At 52.3% G+C, this 20,890-nt stretch overlaps 2 protein-coding genes across 5 annotated transcripts; one reads left to right on the forward strand and one right to left on the reverse strand.

Annotated features, from left to right (window-relative positions):
* The first annotated feature begins 5,875 nt into the window (after nucleotides 1-5,875).
* Nucleotides 5,876-11,912, forward strand: FSTL3 (follistatin like 3). Of its 4 annotated transcripts, none has more exons than XR_016513461.1 (5): nucleotides 5,876-6,059; nucleotides 7,355-7,540; nucleotides 9,689-9,904; nucleotides 10,416-10,926; nucleotides 11,485-11,912. XR_016513461.1 is itself a non-coding variant. In XM_090289107.1 (5 exons), the coding sequence occupies exons 1-5, from the start codon at nucleotides 5,957-5,959 to the stop codon at nucleotides 10,784-10,786; spliced, it is 789 nt and encodes a 262-aa protein (XP_090145233.1). In that variant the 5' UTR covers nucleotides 5,876-5,956; the 3' UTR covers nucleotides 10,787-11,912. The 4 variants fall into 4 exon arrangements, 3 of the variants coding, with proteins under 3 accessions (XP_090145233.1, XP_090145234.1, XP_090145232.1); XM_090289107.1 differs by having other exon boundaries at nucleotides 10,416-10,643; nucleotides 10,731-11,912; XM_090289108.1 differs by having other exon boundaries at nucleotides 10,416-10,643; nucleotides 10,734-11,912.
* A 524-nt stretch (nucleotides 11,913-12,436) lies between these two features.
* Nucleotides 12,437-19,881, reverse strand: PRSS57 (serine protease 57). Its single transcript, XM_090289111.1, is given in 6 exon segments — nucleotides 12,437-12,472; nucleotides 12,475-12,654; nucleotides 13,708-13,971; nucleotides 15,484-15,628; nucleotides 19,247-19,400; nucleotides 19,788-19,881. Coding segments are annotated over 6 exon segments (858 nt in total). The 5' UTR covers nucleotides 19,867-19,881.
* Nucleotides 19,882-20,890: the final 1,009 nt, after the last annotated feature.

The raw sequence follows: 20,890 nt of genomic DNA on the forward strand, positions 1-20,890 counted from the left end.
GGCCCGGATGACGGTGGCCGCCGAGGGGCAAACTAGGTGCAGGAGCCTCCTTAGCTCGATGCCGGGCAACAGGGGCGGGGCCTGAGCAGGGAGAGGTGGAGCTTCTTCTCTAAACCTCCAAAGGATCCCACTTCCCCTCATTATTTCTTCTACGTCAGGTCCCAGTATCTCCCCTCACTGTCTTCATTGTTCATTGGACGCGACAGGGGTGCTGTCACCTCTGGACCTTTGCAGTGGTTGTGCTTCTGCTGAGTGCACCGTTCCCCTAGACACCCGCGTGGCGTTCGCCTCCTGTCTTTCAAGTCTTTCAAGTGTCTAACCTATTGAGACGCCCTGCTCAATGGCACTTATTTCCACCTAATAAACTGTCGGGTCAGCTCCACAGCAGATGGGATGTTTGTATTTTGTTCCCGGCCGGGTTCATAACAGTGCTTGGCACACAGGCATTCCGTAAAAGCTCATTGAATGAATGCAGGAGATCCATTCCTGGATCAAGGGAGGTTCCAGCCCAGTCATGCATTTATTTCTTTATCTACTCAACAAACATTCATTGAGCACCTGGCTGCAAAGACACAGCAGGGAAAACGACAGTGAAACGGTAATCTGAAATTCTCTCTTGCTGGAGGAGACTGAGATGTGTTCAAACACCCCCAGCTCCTTGAGGTTGAGCCAGAGGATGGGACCTTAGGGTGGCCCTGGCTCTTCCTGGGAAGACAGACAGAACTTTCTAGGGGAGTCGGAATTGGAGCCAGGGTGTTGCGGGAATAAAAATTGGAGACTATGTATAAAGCGTCTTGAGTGTCAAGAGGCTAGGGACTGGGACTTGTCTGCCAACCACTGTCTAGTCCTCCTCAAGACTCAGGGGTGATTCCAAGCTATTCCTGCTCTGGCCACTAGAGTGCGCATCGGCCCCATCACTGGGAATTCAGAATAACTCAGGTCTGGGGAGGAGCAGTCCTTTGGCTCAGGCCTCTCATGCCCAGCTCCTGGCTCACTTCACACCACCAATATTCATTCATTCATTCTGCAGAGGTGTATGAGGTACCACGCAAGAGGCCTTGGAGCCAACATGCTTATGTTCAAATTCCACAAGCCACACTGGCTGTATGACCCTGGGCAAGTTGCTAGGCCTCTCTGGGCAGGTGGCAGAACCTGCCTCCCGAGGTTTTAAGATTAGATGAGGCTTGAGGCACACATGGATAGCCACAGCATCTTCTCAGTCTTCAGTGTGCACTGCTCCCTGACCTGAGGTCATCTGCCCCTCACCCATCCCCTCATTTGGTTCCCTTGGGTGGGCTGAGCTGAATCTCACCTCAGGGCCTTTGCCTGGACATGCCCTCTACTGGGAATTCCCTTCCCACTGTCCCTGCTCTTTCCCTGCTTCTTGAGAGGTTACCTCCACCCCTTCCTGGGGGAGCCCCATCTCCCACTGCATCCTGCTACCCAGCACCCTTATCTCTTCCACTGATGCCATCCCCTAATCCAGGAGTTAGCAATGGTGTTTCCCAATATGTGAGGCCAACACCCAACATACAATACATGCTCAGTAGAGTCTTGAATAACTGAACATTAATGAATACCTGCTACGTGCCAGACACAGGCGAGGTTCTGGCAACACAGTGGGAACACGAACACACTTTTTTATTTGTTTGTTTTTTTATTATTTTTTAGAGAGAGTGGAAGGGAGGGAGAAAGAGAGGGAGAGAAATATCAATGTGTGAGCGATACATCAATCTGTTGCCTCTATGTTGCCTCTCACACGCCCCCAACTGGGAACCTGGCTCACAACCCAGGCATGTGTCCTGACTGGGAATAAAACTGGTGACTCAACCCACTGAGCCACACCAGCCAGAGCAAGAACACACGGTTTTATATGGTATAAAACTATGAGCTCAGGAGGGGCCAGGCCTGAAGTTTACTCTTCTCACAAGCACCATGAAGTGGGACGATTATGACCTCACTTTACAGACAAGGAGACTAAGGCTCAAATTTGATCACACTTGTGACTCAGTGACCTGAGGTTCTGGGGCCTTCAGGGATTTATTGGTGAGCCTGTTGGGACAGACTGCCTGACTGCCAGGCACAGCAAGACATAGGTGCCTAGTGATGGTTTCCCATAAAAATGTCCTTGGAAATGCTTTGAAAGTGGAGGTGGAATGTGGCCTGGCCCCTACAGACTCCCCAGGGCAGGACCATAGCAACCCTTCCAGACTATCCAGGACAGGGCAGAGCCCCACTTCTTAGACCCAGGGCAGGGCCATGCCTCGCCCCTCAGACTTGGTTGTGCCTTCCTCTTTAGACACTGCAGGCCCTCTGAGCCTCAGCCTTGCACCTGTATAATGGGTCTCTCAGCCCAGAGGATTCACAGGGAGGCCACTCTGTAAATTATAGGTCTCCCACTCTCTGCACCTCTCGACCTTCATACAGGTCTTCCGTACTGCATGGAACGTGCTGGGATCATAAAGGCAGATGACAGTTACAACTTGGGGGCTAGCATTCATTGTTCAATTCAAAGAGGGACAGGCCCTGAGGGCCCTGCCCCACAGCTCAGCACATGGGTCCTGGAATCTTGCTTACCTCATATTGACTCCAGTCCCAATCCTGTGGGACTTGGTGATTCTATAGAAAGTCACTTTCTCTCTTCCAGCCTTAATTGCTCCTCTGTAAAGTGGCTGCCTGTTTTACAGCACCGTAGTGAGGGGCAGAGAAGACTCATCACACACTTGCCCTGACCAAACACCCATAAGAATCCATGCACATGTCACACCCCCACTGTGTGCCAGGCACTGTCCCTGGTGTCCTGGCTGCAATCTGCAGTACTGGGACCCATGCCCATTTCAAAGATAAGAAAACAGAGGCCCACACAGTTCACATGTGACCTGGCCACGGTGGCACAGCCTGTACTGGGCTTCCACAAACACCTCCTCCCTCCAGGCCTCAGTGTCACCTCCTCAGAGACCCCACAACCTTCCTGTTCCCAGGGTCTGTACTGCTACCTCTCTTCACACCTTGTTCACTCCTTTGTTTCCAGCCCAGTGGACTGTATCACTGTGGCAACAAACTGAACCCAAAAGGCCTACCCGTATTGGCCTATTGGTGCTGTAACAAATCACCACCAACATGGTGGCACTAAAAAAAAAAAACTCAAATCTTCCTTTTCCAGTTCTGAAGGTCAGAAGTCCAATATGAGTTTTGCAGAGCTAAAATCAAGGTATCAGCAGAGCTGCATTCCTTTCAGGAGGCTCCAGGGGAGAATCTGTTCCCAGCCTTTTATAGCTTCTAGAGGCTGCCCACATTCCTTGGCTCTTGGCCACTTCCTAGATCTTCACAGCCAGCAATGGCAGGTCATGTCCTTCTCATATAGCATCCCTCTGACCACAGAGGAAAAGGTCTCCACTTTTAAAGATCCTGTGATGACACTGGGCTCACAGAGTAATCCAGGATTTTCTCCCAATCCAAAGGTCCTTAATCCCATCTGCAAAGTGACTTTGCCATTGAAGATGACATAGTTAACAGGGTCCAGAGAGTAGGATCGGATGTCTCAAGTAGATTTGGACTTTCTCTTAGCACAAACATCTCATTACTGCACTTCTGTTCATACCTCCTTCCTTCCCATGGGTCAGTCCAACTTCCAAGTCTCAATTTATTTTTTTAAAGATTTTATTTATGTACTTAAGATTTTTAAAAATATTTATTTGTTTGTTTGTTTATTTAGAGGGAAGGGAAGTGAGGGGAAAAGAGAGGGAGAGAAACATCGATGTGAGAAACATTGATTAGTTGCCTCTCACATGTCCTCAACCAGAGACCAGGCCTGCATCCCAGACATGTGCCCGGACTGGGAATTAAACCAGCAACCTTTCACTTTGCAATACAATGCCTAATCAATTGAACCACACTGGCCAGGACCCAAGTCTCAATTCAAATGTCCTGTTCCCATGAGAAGTCTTCTTTGGTCTCTCCCAGGCTGAGTCAGGTATGGCTTTGGGGCATTCTCCATCAAGCTCTGATCACAATCAGTTGTCACTGCCAGTTTACCTGTGGGGTCTGGGATAAAGAGAAGCCTGGGATGGTGAGCAGGGGCTATTAGAGAGTCACGGTGGGTGTTTGAGCTGAGGAGGAACCTAAGGCAGCTGGGGTAGGAAATGGGCTGCAGTGAGTGAGGCTGCAGTTGGGTCGGTCAGGGTAGAGAGGAAGATACAAATGGGAGATTCAAATGGGGAGGCATGGGCTCCGCTGGGGAGGACCAGTGAGTGACTTGCTCAAGGTCACCCAGCATATGACCTCTGGGTTGGGGAGACACACTAGGCTAGGGAGCAGAAGGTCACTGGCAGCTGGTCTTCATTTGGAACCCACACTTGGCTGACAATGACCTTTTTGATTTGCACAGTCCAGGCCAGTGTGTCAGAGGTCACGTCTTGGCCAAGGTCACACTGTTCAGCCCCCATACACACTTGGTAAAAACACAGAGTCACATACTGCACCATTCCCCAACCAAGGGAGAATCCCTTCAGAATGTCAGAGGCTAAGGCCAGTCGAGTTAGCTTGGCATCTTCCCTCAGTGCCTCTAGGCAGTAACGTGGCCCTTGGCCATTGGCTGGGGATATGGGTCAGGCTGGGCTGCTAAGGTGAAAGAAGGGGTCTGGGCATGGTATCTGATGGCAGAAGTTCTCATGCATGCTGTGTGGCTGCAGGAACCCTCAATTTCCACACCTAGGGAGGGGGTAACTGCAGGAATCGGGTGTGATGAGGCAGAGGCAGCCCTGGGAGATATCCAATTGCTCTCCATCTTTTTAATATTTCTGAAAGCATTTACCACTCTTTGAAGTTATATGCTAATTTGTTTGTCTATGTGTTTTATTGGCTATAGCCCCACAAACCATGAGCTCAGTGATGACAAGATTGGATCTGCCTTAATCACCCTGGAACCCCAGCTCCCCCAAAATAGTCCCTGCCACAAGGAGATGATGATTAATTATTTCCTAGAAGCACGAACACAGAAGAGCTGCACAGAACCCATGAGCACTTCTAGGGTGCCCCGACAATTTGGGAGGCTCCCAAGGTAGAAGGGATCAGTTCCAAAACAGGAAAGGTCTGGCTGCACCAAGGCCCTCTGGACTCGCTTCCCAGGTTCACACTGAATGTTGCCATCATAAACTGTGGAACACCCGAGATTCCAGGGCACTAAAACTGAGTGGAGAGGAGGAAATCCCCCTAAGACCGTAAGTTCTCGTGAGTGTGGCTCTGGCACACCCTCTGCAGAGACCGGCAGGGGTGCACAGTCTCCCAGGAACACAGGCAACTTTGGAAGTCTTGTGGTACGATTATTACAGTCAGGATGTTGGTGGAACCACTTGTGTCCCTGGGTCTCTCCCTGTAGCCCCCACACACTTTCTCACACCCATTTGTGCCCACCAGCTCCAGCAGCCAGGTGGCTAAGTGGGTGGCCTGGGGTGTGAGCAGCCAGCCTAGGGCTGAGGACCCCAGGTGTGGGGCATATAGGTATGGAAAGACCACACGTGGGCAATGCAAGTGACCGCATGCAGTCCAGACGTGGTACATTCTCCCCGTAAATCACCAGTTAGCTCAGCCACAGCCTTACAGCCGAAGACCCTCAAACACACAGTGACACCTCCAACTCACACCCAAGGTAACATTTTGAACCCCTTGCCTCTGCAACAGCCACACCCTTCCACATAAATTCTCGGGCTCGCAAGCTGGGCTCACCACCCACCAGCTGCCACCTCGGTGGCCAAGCCCAGCCCCTTCACACATCTCGTATGGCTCTGCCTCGTGCCCCGCCATTCGCGAACCCCGCCCCAGCCCGGCCCCGCCCGCAGCCAGCGGGACCTTTATAAGGAGCGCCGGCCGCCGAGCACTGGGAAGTTGGTGCCGTCGCTCTCCCAGCCCTCCGCCGTCGTCCGACGCAGGGGCCACCGCTGCCGTCTCTGCGCTCGCCATGAATCCCGGGGCGCCCGGGCCACTGTGGCCACTTCCCTGGGGGACCCTGGCTTGGGCTGTGGGCTTCATGGGCTCCGTGGGCTTGGGTGACCCTGTGCCCGGTGAGTGGGGTGGCCGGAAGGGACGGGCGGGGTGGGCCACCCACGTGGGTCTGCCTGGAATGCGGGCTGGGGGAATGCTGGGGATCGCAGGGTTGGTGGCAGCTGGGGGTAGAGGGTGGTGACCAGAGGCTGCGGCCGATTGAATCCTGGAGGGCTTGGGGCTCCCCCTCCCCCAGCCCCAAAGGGCCTGAAGGAGGGTAACCAGGAGGTCAGCAGAACAGATATGACTCTCTAAACAACTATGATCAATAGTAGTCACAATGACTGACATTTACTGAGCGCTTAGTGTCTACCTCTTACCTCCCTGAATCCATGTAACAGCCCAATGGTGTGGGAACTCATCATGCCTGTTTTCCAGATGGGGAAACTGAGGCACCGGGTCACACAGTTTTGTAAGTGGCGGAACCAGAATTGGAATCCGGACCATCTGGGTCCTGACACCAGAGAGGCAGGGCTGGGTGGCCAGACCCAGGACATCCAGCAAGGGCCTCAGATCTTCCCTGGGTCTGGCTTAGGCAGATGGAGCATTAGAATGTCATACCTGCCACTTACTGGGAGAAGCCAGGCAAGTAATGTCCCCCCACTCTTGGCCTCAGTATCCCCTTTTATGAGTGCCAAGGTGCTGAGTTCCCAGAGCTGGTCCCTGGGAGCACTCAGTACAGCACCTGTGAACCAGTGAGCTCTCTGGAATGGGGCCGCAGCCATTCCTACCCCCATTTAAGGGTGAAGAAACTGAGGTCATCTGTCCCCCCACAACGCAGCAGCCCCACCCAGCCCTGCACAAAGGGAAGGGAGAGTGGAGCCCCCTCCTCGAAGGCCACATCCCCGGGGAGACAGTGAGCTCATGCAAGGGGAATGTTCCCAAGTTGGAGTGAGTAAGAGGCAGTCCAGGCGACTGGGGGGGGGTGGTGCTTCTAGGACAGGGGGGCTCTGTATGCCCTCGGGCACTGTTTTGAAGCAGGAGAAGCGGCTCCAGGGCCTACTGACCCTGACACATACAGCCCTGGGTGTTTCACTGATTAAGCAGGATGCCAAGCCTGGGTGGGTAGAGTAGGAGTGGGGGGGGGGGGGGACAGGCGGCGCTGAGGGAGGAGAGCTTCCTGGGAATGGTTGGGGGTTGGCTAGGGGTTGGTGGTGGAGCAATGTAGAGGGTGGAGCTCAAAGAGAATTTCAAAAGGATCCAGAGCCCCTCCTTCTCGGGGGTTGGGAGCTGGGTGGAAGGTCAAGGCCTGGGTGTCTGTAGTAGTACAGGAGGGCAACTCTGGTCCCATAGGAACTGGCCCCCTGGTCCACAGGTGGTGTCTGCTGGCTCCAGCAGGGCAGAGAGGCCATCTGCAGCCTGGTGCTGAAGACCCACGTGAGCCAGGCTGAGTGTTGTGCCTCTGGCAACATTGACACCGCCTGGTCCAACTTCACCTACCCAGGGAACAAGATCAGCCTCCTGGGCTTCTTGGGCCTTGTCCACTGCCTCCCCTGCAAAGGTAAAGGTGAAACCCCAGGCATCAGCCACAGGCTAGGGTCACTATGATCAAAGGTGGACCAGTTGAAAGTGAGCTCCCTGTCTCTGAGGTATGCAAGAGGAAGTCAAGGCAGCTGAGAGAAGCAGTTGGTAAGGGGATCCCAGCTTCCTTCAGCTGAGAATTTAGGAAGAAGCTTTGACTCTCCAGCTTGGTTTCTAGCCTCTAGACCTTTGCTTACGCCAAGCCCTCTGTCAGGATGGCCTTTGCCACTTGCATCCCATCTAGTGGAAGTACATTTGGCTCACACATAACTCCTGGGAAAATGGATTTTCCTGACAGGCCATTCTGGTTTGTGACCTTACACTTAGTATTCCCAACTGTCCTTATCTGCCCTTAACCCCAAAGATTCCAGGGAACTGTGGTGAACCCCGAGCTACATGTGTAAGAAGCATGTGCCTTCTGGACCATGTTCTGAGAAATGCTGCCTCCTGCATCAGACAAGGAGCTCTTCAAGGGCTGAATAAATAAGTCAAGACATTTTCTGCCCTGGAGAAGGGGATGGGTGCCCTCCCAGGTCCCTGTGGTCAGGGATGAACCTGCAGGGACCCAGAGGGGACATGGCTTGAAGAAGGTAGGCATTAGAAACAGGGTATTGGGGAATAAGTATGAGTTTATCAGCTGGAGAAAGTATGGGGGAGAGCATCAGCAGAGGCCTGGGATGAGGTCCTCTTGAATGGGGTTAGGGCAGGGGAGCAGGCAGGAGACTGGAGCTGAGGGCTGCAGACTTGAAGGCCAAGCTGAAGAGCCTGGCTGGCCGCTGGGATGTGATTAATCCCAGATCAGCCTGGCTGGGTGGTCCTAAATCACTGCCATGTACCCTGGCTCACTCTAGAACCCCCTCTGACTTTTGGGAGGAGGACAGACTTCAAAAAGTGCCAGGCCTGAGCATGAGATGGTCCAGGATGCTGCACTCTCCCCGTATTCTGCCCTTGGGGATGGTAACTGAGCCTCCCCCCATCCCCGACACACTTCTGTTCTCTCTTGCATGAAGCCACACAGGCAGAGAATTTCCAGATGTGCATGTGGGCGGGAGACGCCCAGGTGCAGCCCATATGCCCTGGCAGGGGCAACCAACATGGGGGCCTCCCCAGCCTTTCTCTTAGGAATATTCACTTATTTTATGCTCACCCTATAAGGTGGGTTCCCCATCACCCCCACTTTATACACAGGGAAACTGAGGCTCGAGTGTAAAAGGCTCAGTCTGCCCTCCAGACCCACAAGCAACAGAACTGTGTGTGTGGGGGGGGGTCTATCAAGGATCTGGCCCAGAGTTATGCTGAGGCACTCCTGGCTCCCCTCCATTCACAGCGGTGTCGGGGCCTCAGTTTACCCCTTTGTAAAATGTGACAAAACAGCATGACCTTGTGGGTTGGTTGGGAGGCTGCAATGAGCCTGGGAGGACCTGAGAGGCAGGAACAGGTATTAGTGGGGTTTGATTTGCATTTCCGAAGATCCAGGGGCCAGAGTAGCAGAGACTTCCCCTGCTCAGACCTGTTCCCCTACGTGAGAAAGGGGGTTGCAAGGGGATGGATAACCCCTAGTTCAGATGTCTGGGGCTGTGGGAGGCCCGGTCCCCAGGAAATGAGCCTTGGGCCAGGCGCCAATACCCCACCTTCCCTGTCGCCTCATCTGGGGAGGTCCTGGTAGGCACAGGGAACAGACACTGCCAGTCCTTCCCAGACCCGTGCCTGAATTGGGTGGAGCCCCCTCATCATTCCCTCAGTCAGACGCAGCTGGGCCCTCCGCCGGCTGCCCAGAAATGCGAGTCAGGGAACAGACGTCAGTGAGAGTGGGATGAGGAGGCTGGAAGTCTGTTCCTGGACCCCATGATTTGGAGGGGAGACACCCATCCCGCCCACATTGAGCCCCGCCTCCAGACACAGCCCCCAGCCCCAGGCGTCCACCCAGGCAGTGACTTAATCTCTCCCATAACAGAACCCCCACCCAGACCCCGAACCAGTACTTTCTCCGTGCGCCCTGAATCCAGATAGCCCCTAAATCTGGCCCAGCCTCTATCCCTCAGAATACGGGGCGAGGCGCCGTGGGCTCAGAAGACCTTTGGCCACGGCCACGCACCCCATCCCAAGAACGCATATCCTGTGTCCGCAGATTCGTGCGAGGGCGTGGAGTGCGGTCCCGGCAAGGCGTGCCGCATGCTGGGGGGGCGCCCGCACTGCGAGTGCGTGCCGGACTGTGCGGAGCTGCCGGCACGCCTGCAAGTCTGTGGCTCGGATGGCGCCACCTACCGTGATGAGTGTGAGCTGCGCACCGCGCGCTGCCGCGGCTACCCGGACTTGCGTGTCATGTACATGGGCCGCTGTCGCAGTACGTGAGGGCTGGGCCTGCTGGAGGGCGGGGCCACCAGACCTAAGCGTTTTACTGGCGCCGCACTGCGTGGGGGCGGGGCCAGCGGGAGGGGTGGGGCCTCCTATGCAAAGTGCCCAGTAATATAGATAAAGGTCTCGAAGGTTGGGGCAGGGTTTGTGGTAGGCGGGGCCTAAAAAGTGAGGTCGTGGGCGGAGTCTAATAAAGGGAGTCTATGCTCCTGAGTGGATTGGGTCTTTTGTGGGATCGAGAATAAAGAAGGCTAAGGTAGAAGTTTGGAAAATGGGGTTCTGGGGCTTACATGGGGTGAGAGGGATGGGTCCGGAACTCAGAGGTGCTTGTGAGCGCAGAGGGGGCCGGGCTTGAGGGCGGACTTGGGCTGTGGGAGGGATCTCGTAGAAGGTATGGGGCGTCTGGCACACCCAGAGAAGGCGGGGCCTGAGGACTTTGTTTTGAGCCGGGTTTGTGGTCTCGACTGCGCCCGTAACCCAACGTGGCGCCCCGCCCTCAGAGTCGTGCGCGCACGTGATATGCCAGCGGCCGCAGTCGTGCGTGGTGGACCAGACCGGCAGCGCTCACTGCGTGATGTGTCGCGCTGCGCCCTGCCCCGCGCCCTCCAGCCCGGGCCAGGAGCTTTGCGGCAACAACAACGTCACCTACATGTCTTCGTGCCATCTCCGCCAGGCCACCTGCTTCCTAGGCCGCTCCATTGGTGTGCGCCACCCGGGAAGCTGCGCAGGTGCGGGGCAGGGTGAGGAACAGTGGTGGATTGTAGCCCCCAGTCCCTCTCCGCACCCCTATTTCACTGTTCTTCCCTCTCGCTCAGCAGGCACCCCTGAGCCTTCAGATGCTGAGTCAAAGGAAGAAGAGAACTTCGTGTGACTTACAGGGCGGCCTGGACCCGGAGTTCAAGGCCTCCCCCATTATTTATTACCACAGTCAAGCCTAATTTATGTCCCATGGACACTCCTCAGAGCCAGGACCGGACCACCTGGGAGAGCCCTGGACCCCTCCCCTCAACGGTATCCTGGAAGGATTGGGGGAGGAGGCCTGAGAGCAGTGCTGGTGGGTGGGGCGCCCTCCCCGGACACTGCTTCTCAAGAGGACCCTGCTTCTGCTCCCTCCAGAGTAACTATTAATTATGGCTGCCACCAAGAGGGCTGGGGATTCTCTGCCAGTAATTAATGAAAAGCTACCCTGGCCTTCTAGAACAAGGACCAAAGGGTGAGGAGGGGGTCCACAGCCGGGGTTGTGTATACATGAGCCTTGTAACATGCTCATGTTGCCAGCCCATGAATCCAGGGCTTTCCTTCCCCACTGCCTCCATGTACGCAGTAGTTCCTGTGAAGGCTGCTGAGAAAAGTCTGGCTTGTCCTCTGGTGGGGGAGGCACTCTCTGTGCCTCCTGACACAGGCTTCAGCTCAGCATGATCTCAGAACAGGGTGGGACCTGGTGGGGCCCAGGAGACCCTGCTCACCCATTGGCCAGGTGGGCTGTAGGTGCTAAGGCCCAGTACACACTTGGCCTCTTGGACCTATGTGTCTGATCAGTACCCCTAATGACTGTTGACCTATCCACAGGTGCAGTCCAGATCCTGAACTCTGGTGCCACAAGGCCCACCCTTGCCAGCCTTCTAGGCCCAGTTCCTAGCTGGACCCTCTTCACCCACCAGCTAGGCTCAGGGGTCTTGATCTTGCCCAGTGCTAGCCTATTGGCAATTCCCTCCATTCCACCTGGACTGTCACTCTGACACCTCCCTGTGCCTTCATATAGACCAGTGGCCCAGACCAGATATGGGTTCCCGGCTCCTCAAGTTTGGGGCAAGGAGCACAGGGGGCAGTGTGCACACCCTCTCCCAGTCCTCAGAAAGTGCCTTACCTGTGACACCCAGAAAAGTACCCATGAATAGGTGAGTTTGCTTGAGCCCCCCAATAAGGCAATTTCTCCTGCCCTAGGATCCTGCCTCGCCAAAGAAATAAAGATTGTAAAAAGCCACCTTGGGGTTAAATTCATGGTCTGCTCCAGTCTCTGATTCTCTGTGCCATCCACTTTGGTAGCCTGGAGCCTGGGTTGCTATTAGAGTGGTAGGTGGGGATCTCTGAAAGCATCTGGGGGAGACACATGAGCATATGTCCTTGGGCCAGTCACTGTCCATCTCTCGGCCTCAGTGACCATCTCTGGGCAGTGGGCAGCAGCCAGAGAGAGGACTGACAGGTGGGATGGTGGAGATGAGTGGGAGAGAAAAGGAGGCCAAGCAAGTGGCTCTGGGAGGGAGTGGCTCAGCTGGACCCTCAACCACCTTGAAGCCAAGAAGAAGCTCAAGGAATGTAGGTAGACCATCGTGTCTGGTTAATTAGTTAACATTTATTCAGTTATTTTGGCCCTTTTTGTTTGTAATTGATGCCCACACCCCAATAGAAGCTTCCTGAGTTTGGGAGCCATATGGACCCCCTGCCCCAGCCATGGAAATTTCAAGGCTGGAGCTGTTTGCTTTGGTGGTCATCTCATTTGTGTACCCAATGCTGCTGTGGTTCAGGCAGCTCCCGTGGGGATCCCAGTGGTCCTGGGTAGTGGGCTGGGCTGGGCTGGGAGCTGTGCAGGTGCCGCTGAACCACATCCCAGATCCAGGGTACGAAAGTGGACACCTGTGTGTACACATCTGGGGTCTTGGGATCACCACACCAAATGCCAGAAAAAGAAACAAGGCCATGGGCCCGGTTCCTGCACACCAGGGGCCCCCCGGAGTCTGCCTGGGATGGAGGGAAAGGTGATATCAGGAGTTCTTCTCTCAGCCTCACTTTGCCGGAAGTAGCTTCTGCATGTAAAGCCCACCAGGACCCTTTCCTGCCCATCAAACCCTTCCATGACACCCTAGTGCTCTTACATCAAAGACTAAACCCCTCACCTCAGCCTTCAAGACCCTAAGGACCCCACCCACCTGTCTGCCCTTCTCTCTCCCTCATTCACCAGCCTTTGTGGCTGTTCTGGAGCAACCCACACTCCATCCAGCCTCTCAGCTTCTGCATGTGCTTGAGACTTGTTACTGCCCCTTACTGGACACTGCTTGTATAAAAAGAGAAGTCTGTAGCTGTTTGTGCAGTACAGACCTGCACAGCTGTGCATGGCAACCCTGTGATTCTCTCTACCTGGCAGGCCTTCCCTCAGATCTTAAGGTTCCTTTATGTCTCAACTCAAAGGTGCAATCCTCAGAGAAGCCTTCCTGAAAACTCACTCTAAAATTCCTGCCTTCTCCCCTCCCCTTACCTCCTTGTCCTAGCACCCTAATTGTCATCTGGAATTAGCTCTGCCCCTATGAGGTGGCAGTTCTATAAATGGAGAAAGGTGGAGTGAGGTCCAGAGATGTGATGTGACTTTTCCAAGACCACACATCTGGAAAGTGGCACAGTCTGAATTTGGACCATTTGGGCTCCAGAACCTGTGTTCTGAACCATTGAACTCTCTTGTCTGAAACAAAAGACCCTCCAGGTTGAGTTTCTCCCTCTGCACTAGGGCCAGGGTTGCCTTTTGTCCATACAGGGTATTAGGAGCAAGAGTTCCTTCCTCTAGATCCGCTACTGCCCCCTACTGGATACTTCTTACAAACACACAAATCTGTAGCTGTGCACTGCACAACCTGCACAGCCATAAACCGTAGCCCTGTGACCCTGGTCCCCAGGTGAGGCCTGCCTGATCAAAAGTAAGTTGAGATTGAGTTCCCAAGACTCTGCCCAGCTCTGACCCTTCTCTGTGGGCCTTGGTTTCCACATATAGTAAGTGGGAGGGGTGGAGAATGAGTATCTTACCGAGCAGAAGCCTCGTCGCCGTCGGTCCCCACTGTGAGTGCATACCATGGCAGGGCTCAGCTGGCCCCTCCAGGAGCTGTTGCAGATGTTCAAGTCCAGCACACGGACCTCAGCCTCCATCAGCCCAGGTGGCAGCTCTTCAAAATCGGACACAGAGCCCCAGCCGGCCACTTGGCACCGCGTCCCAGCCCTGAGTGGCCTTGTGCCTCTTTTTGGCAGCCCTAGAAGTCCCACTGCAGCACCCAGGATGACAGAGCTGTTCAGCTGCAGGGAGAACACTGCATTTTGGACCACCCAGACCATCACACTGCTCCTATCTCAGTTTACCCATCTGTGATACCTGGTCTCTTGGGCTTATACAGAGAAAGCAACAACTATAAGAAGGTTTGCTGCTTTTGCCACCATGCACCCTCATCCATCTGGCCTCACCCACTCAGACCAAGACTGTGTCTTCCCCCCACCTCCTCAGTTGCACAAAGGGTCTTTCTAATTATCATCTCTTTCCCTGCTCTAAGCCCTCCCATGGCTCCCGATTGCCCTCAAGATAAAACCTCTTCTCTACCTCCCCACATTCAGCCCTCCCCTTCAACTAGAATGAACATATTGCCATGTCCTGGGCCCACCTCCACACTTTTGCTCATACTTAACCCCCTGCCTGGAGCACTTTTCCTATACAACTTTCAGGTCTCAACTTAGACATTATCTCCTCCAGGAAGCCTTCCAAAATTCCCAGGCAAGGGCAGGCACTTTCTCTGGGCTCCCACATGCTCCTGTCAAAGCCAGTTCACCCAGCTACCACCCTGTTAGACTGGCAGATCTAAGGGAGCCAGCCCTAGGGTTTGTTCATGGCTCTGTCCCCGCTGACCAGCACACAGCTGTCACTCAATCAACAGTTATGGAATGAATGACTCGGGCCCCTAGTTTTGGTATTCACTCCCTTGGGCATATCCCTGACTACCCCTAACCTTGGTTTCCCCATCTACACAATGGGATGGATAAGTCAAAGTAGAGGGTTCCAGGCTTTGGGGTTCCACAAGGGAGTAAAATTCAGGCTTTGGCTACTAACACTCACTGCTCCCTTTTTATTTGCCAAAAGAACCTCACATTCCAGACTCTACTGTTCCCAGGGACCTATTCAGTCATGTTGAGTATCTCCCCACTTTTAATTTTTTACCACATTTAGAGAGCAAGTTTGGGACATTCTCCCTTGGAGTGGCTGGAGTTGAATTTGCCATGCCTGAGTGGGAGCTGCATGGGGGGTGATCTGAAAGGGCGCACCTCATGGCAAGGCGGAGGGAAACTCACATTTATGGGAGGAGCCGCTTCTGGCCAAAAAACCCCAAGCAGAGCCTGAGTGGCCGGGCCTTTCATGGCCCTGGTACCTCATTTGTGACCATTTATTGCACATAGCAGGAACTCAATGTTCAGGCCACACGGGGAAACAAATGAGGTAAAAATTCCTGCCCTCAGGTCTAGAGGAGACAGTGAACAATGGTGAAGTAGCAAATGTGCGGGTGTTGCTAGCAGGAGACAGCTGTGGTAGACACAAGAAAGGTGGAACAGGGAGAAGGGAAGGCAGGACAGGGTCAAGTTGCAGGATGGAGTGGTCATCAAGTGAGGCCTCCTGAGAGGGTGATGTTTGAGCAGACTCAACCTGACTCAGGTGTTTCCGGACTCTTCAGCTATTTCTAAAACATGTCCAGTCATCACAGGGATGGCTGGGACAGGTCAGACCTACATCCAGTGTTTCCCCACCACCAGTACCATGAAGCTCACCTGCAGCAGGCAGATGTCATTGGCGTGGGTTGCGGGGTGGAAGTCGGGGTGCCTGATGATAGCTGAGATGCTGAACACCTGCTGAGTGGGCTCTGAAGTGCGAAGTGTATGGGCCCCCAGCACCACCAGAGCTGTTCGGGGGTCTCTGCAGGGTGGGGAGAGGTATAGTGAATGAGACTGGGGTGAGAGCTGCCTGTCATGGGCCTTGGTATCTCCATCTGCAAAGCCAGTGCACAGCAATCTACTTAACCCTGATGCCAGCCCTGCAATAATAATCATGTCTGTTACCATTCCCACCTCAATTATAGCATTAACTATAATTGTTGCAATACTAATCCTAATAACTATAATAAACTCAGGATGAATAGAATATTTATTAGGTTTATTATAATTCTTACCTCGGTTATATAATATTACTTCTGAAGGGGTCCAGAACAGGCCTCTCCAAGATATGTCCCTTTGGCATATGGATTATTTTGAACTGAAGGCAATCAAGATCTTGCAGGCTCACAAGAAACTTCTATCGCTTGCTTAATCACATACATAAATCTAAATTGGGGGCTTCACCCACAGTGAGGGTTATCACCAGAGATAACTTTATGGCCTATCTAGAAGGCAGGGCAATCTTCTAATTACTAAGCACCTGCTCTTCTTAAGGACTCCACGATGACCCTTCTTCCCTCTGATGCCTCAGGCACTTGACCTCATCCCTAGCTCAGGTGACATATATAACTCATCTAAACTTTCTCTCCCTGAACCTCTCAAGAATGTGGGGCCTGTGACTCCCTCATGTATGTGGGGCTCCCATATATATGAATGTATTAAATTTGGTTATTTTCTCTTGTTAATCTGTCTCATGTAGATTTAATTATTAGACCATCTGGAAGAACCTAGAAAGGTGGAAGAAAATTTCTTCTTCCAATAATTTTAATATTAATGTTAATAATTACTATAAAATATGCTTTCCCCTGACTGGTGTGGCTCAGTGGAATGGGTGTCATATCACAAACTGAAAGGTCACTGGTTTGATTCAAGGTCAGGGCACATGCCTGGGTTGCAGACCAAGTCCCCTGTTGGGGGTGTGTGAGAGGCAACTGAAGTATGTTTCTGTAGCATATCAGAGTTTCTTTACCTCTCTCTCCTTCCCTTCCCCCTCTCTAAAAATAAATAAATAAAAATCTTTTAAAAATATATACTTAGAGACTTCTGGCCAAGATGGAGGCATAGGTAGACACACTGCATCTTCCTCCACAACTAAGGACTACAACTACCTCAAAACTGGAGGTAGCGAGAAATTATAGAAAATCAAGCTGCATGGAAGTCCAGCAAACAAAAATATAAAGAAGAAATATTCATTCAAACAAGTAGGAGGGGCGGGGTCAGGGCAGAGAGGACACAGTGTGGAGGCAGAGGCTTCAGCAGCAGTGGCAATAGCAGCTGTAGCTGGCTGGCGGAAAGCTCAGTCACACAATTAAAAAAGTAGGGAGGGAAACCTGGAGAATGATCCCAGCTCCAGACCAGACTGCACATCTCACGGTTCCAGCGCCGGGGGAAAATAAAGCCACATTGCTTCTGACAGTGAAAACCAGTGGGGGTTGGGGTGGAGGAAGAAACTGCAGAATCCATTTGTTTAGAGGACCCCCATGGTCCTAGAACATCCGCAGACCCACCCACTCTGGGAACCACAGCCAGGAAAACAGCTAGAGAGGAAGTGGGAGAAGTGCCTGGAACAGGGGTAAGTGCTGAGCAAGAGGCATTGTCCTCTCTCAAATTCCTACCCTACATACAGAGCCACAACGTGGTGAAATAGGTTGCCCCGTACTGACAAATACCTAAGGCTCCGCCCTTACAACATAACAGGTACAACAGCTCTACCTAAGACACAGAGGCAAACACAGTAGCCTGTCAAGTTCAGGAGATGGAAAGTATAGCCCAAAAGAGGGAGCAGATCAAGGTTCCAGTGGGAGAACTAAGTGACATGGAGATAGCCAATCTAACAGATGCAGGGTTCAAAACACTGGTGATAAAGATGCTCACAGACCTGACAGATATGCTTGAGTATGGCAAACACAGAAGCAAAGAAGTGAAGGCTATGCTAAGTGAAATGAAGGAAAATCCACACGCAACCAATGGTGAAGGGAAGGAAACCGAAGGTCAGATCAGTAATTTGGAACATAAGGAAGAAATAAACAGTCAACCAGCACAGAATGAAAAAACAAGAATTTTAAAAAATGAGTAGTGGCTCAGGAACCTCTAGGACAACTTTAAGCATGCCAACATCCAAATCATAGCTGGGCCAGAAGGAGAAGAGGAAGAACAAGAAATTGAAAACTTACGTGAAAAAATAATGAAGGAAAACTTCCCTACTTTGGCGAAGGAAATAGACATACAAGTCCAGAAAGTACAGAGAATCCCAAACAAGCTCGACCCAAAGAGGACCACACCAAGACACATCATAATTAAAATGCCAAAGGTTAAAGATAAAGAGAGAATCTTAAAAGCAGTAAGAGAAAAGAAAAGAGTTACCTGCAAAGGGGTTCCTATAAGACTATTAGCTGATTTCTCAAAAGAAACTTTGCATGCAAGAAAGGACTTGGAAAGAAGTACTCAAAGTGATGAAAAGCAAGGACCTACAATCAAGATTACTCTATCCAGCAAAGTTATCATTGAGAATGGAAGGGCAGATAAAGTGCTTCCCAGGCAAGGTAAAGCTAAAGGAGTTCATCATCAGCAAGCCATTATTATATGAAAAGTTAAAGGGACTTACTTAAGAAAAAGAAGATCAAAACTATGAACATTAAAATAACAACAAACTCACAACTACAACATTAGAACCTAAAAAATAAAAATAAAAACAAAAACAAACTAATAAAACAACCAAAAGAGGAACAGAATTATAAGTATGGGGATCATTTGGAAGGTTATCAGCTGGGAGGGGGGAGGGGAAGAAATGGGGAAATGGTGCAGGGATTAAGAAGCATAATTGGTTGGTACAAAATAGACAGAAGGAAGTTAATAATATAGGAAAGGGTGAAGCCAAGGAACTTATATGCACAACCCATGGACAAGGGGGTGGGATTGCTGGAAGGAAGAGGGGTACTGCGTGGAGGGGAGCAAAGGGAAAAGAAATTGGGACAACTGTAACAGCATAATCAATAAAATATACTTAAAATAAAAATAAATAAAAATATATACTTAGATCAAGCACAGTGATGATAACATCTATTTATTGTCATGGAGGTTGCTCCCAGAGGAGGATTTAAGGGCGGGCACACTAGGCATGCTCCCTGGGCCCTGACTTCTGAAGGGCCCTGCAAAACCCCACCTTTACACTTCTTTCTAATGACACCAAGTTTGGTTTCATTACTATGCTGCATAAAATATGGTTAACATGTATTTTTATTTTCCCTGTCTCTCTCTTTTTTTTAAGGGGCCCAATATTTTCTTCTGCGCCCGGGGCCTCAACCAGCCTTAACCCGCCTCTGTTCCTTTAATACTTCTCTTGTAGACTCCACCCTTTTCCCCTTCGTTTTCCCATAAAGCTGACTCCACTGAGATGCCTCCTCCTTCAAAAGACCCCGCAGGGGAGGGGTGGGGTCTGGCTGTCCCAATCTTGCTCCTGCCTGGAATGTAGCAATGCCCACACCAGGAACACCTCTTACCTCTCCCACCACCACCACCCGCCTCCACACTGCATCCAGATCATCCTGGGGTCCCAAGTGGCAACAGACGGGGGGGGGGGGGGCGCCCAGTGTGGGCTCACCTGTCATTGAAGCAGTGAGCAGCTGAGACCACCCAGCGGGTGCAGAGCAGGAAGCCCCCGCAGTGATGCTGGCCATCAAAGTTCACGGATGCCATGTAGGGACGGGAGTGTGGAATCACCTCTCGGCCCCCAATGATCCTGGTCCCCCAGGAGCCTGCAGGAGGGAAAGGGGGCATGTGGGGTGAGGCAGGAAGAAAGGCTAATGGGAGCAACTCAGGCACTGGTTGGGATGGTGGTCGAGCTGGGGGAGAAAGAGTCAGAAATGGACAGAGTCGGAGATGAAAAGAGAGACACAGAAGGACAAGAGAGTGAGTGACGAGGAGCCCAGAGAAGGCCCTTGAGTGTACTGGGAGAAGGACTGAACCCTGAAAACCTGGGCTTGGGCCTGGTCAAGACCCCAGCTGGGCATCCTGCCCCACTCTTTGCTGAGGTCCTAGAGGGTGACCAGCTAGGGGTTGTGTAGCTGCACCAAGTCAGGACCTTGGAGCACCTGGACAGTTCATGGGTGGGCCCCTGTATAGAGGCATCTGGGGGTCCTCACCTGGAGGCCTCATGGACAGCATCAGGGCAGTGGTCACAGTCAGCAACAGGTGGCCCCAGCTCACCATCCCAGGCCCCATGGCTAGTGCAGGCTAGAATCTCCCTACAGAGCTTTGAGGACTGAGCCCCCACCCCCGCCTTCATCCAACGGTCCGGAAAGGGGGAGCCCAGCTGTGGTCTGTGGTTGGAGGCCCTGCCAGCCCCACCAACGACCAGATCTGAACTGGTGAGTCTGGGAAACCAATGATTCAACTGCCTTGGGGTTTTTTATCATAATTGCGTGGGAGGAAAGAGGGCAGTGGGTGGTAGCAGGGGGCTTCCTGCCTAGGCAAACCCCGACTCCACGAGTTCCTGTGACCCCAAAGGTCACTTAACCTCTCTGTCCCCCAATTTACCCAGTCTTAGTCAGTTCTTCCTGCCACACATTCTTGAGGGGTTGGTATAAATATCAACTGACACCTTGGATGGGTGGCTCAGTTGGTTGAAGTGTCATCCTGTACACCAAGTTTGTGGGTTCAATCCCTAGTCAGGACACATACTTATGTTGCATGTTTGACCCCAGTCAGGGTGCATATGGGAGGCAACCGACCTAGGTTTCTCTCACACATCGATGTTCCCCTCTCCCTTTCCCTTCCTCTCTCTAAAAATTAATATCCTCTCTAAAAATCATATCCTCGGGTGAGGGTTGGTTTTTTAAAAATTATAAATAGCAACTGAAGCTTCAGGTGTGGGGAAACTCACTTAGTCCTGGAGTGATCCAAGGATGTCAGTATTGTTTCTATCCTTACGTCATTGATGGGGAATCTGAGGCACAGAGAGGTTAAGTGCCTTGGCCAAGGTCACACAAAGAGAAGTGAGTGGAACAGGGTTGCAGCCTCAGGACAGCTATTGCCTCTACCAGTGGCCAGTTTACCCACAGCTGGGCCCATTTCCTTCCCATCTGATGAGCAGTTGTGAAACAGGCAATTGTCCTTCATGGTCCCAACTAACCAAGCTCCCAGAAGCCTTGAGGAATCGGCTGGATAGAGGCCAGTATTTTCCAAACTGAGGCTGGCTTGTTCAGGGCTACACAGAAGATGGTCTTGAACCCAGAACATCTGGACT

Source organism: Furipterus horrens, unplaced genomic scaffold (genome assembly GCF_987537825.1).
Source record: "Furipterus horrens unplaced genomic scaffold, mFurHor1.1.pri manual_scaffold_10, whole genome shotgun sequence".
Classification (NCBI taxonomy): domain Eukaryota; kingdom Metazoa; phylum Chordata; class Mammalia; order Chiroptera; family Furipteridae; genus Furipterus; species Furipterus horrens.

Coding starts and splice junctions, on each gene's coding strand:
- FSTL3 (XM_090289106.1), top strand. CDS start 5,957: ATGAATCCCGGGGCGCCCGGGCCACTGTGGCCACTTCCCTGGGGGACC. Junction 6,060..7,354: donor CTTGGGTGACCCTGTGCCCG/GTGAGTGGGGTG, acceptor CCTGGTCCACAG/GTGGTGTCTGCTGGCTCCAG. Junction 9,905..10,415: donor GTACATGGGCCGCTGTCGCA/GTACGTGAGGGC, acceptor CCCCGCCCTCAG/AGTCGTGCGCGCACGTGATA.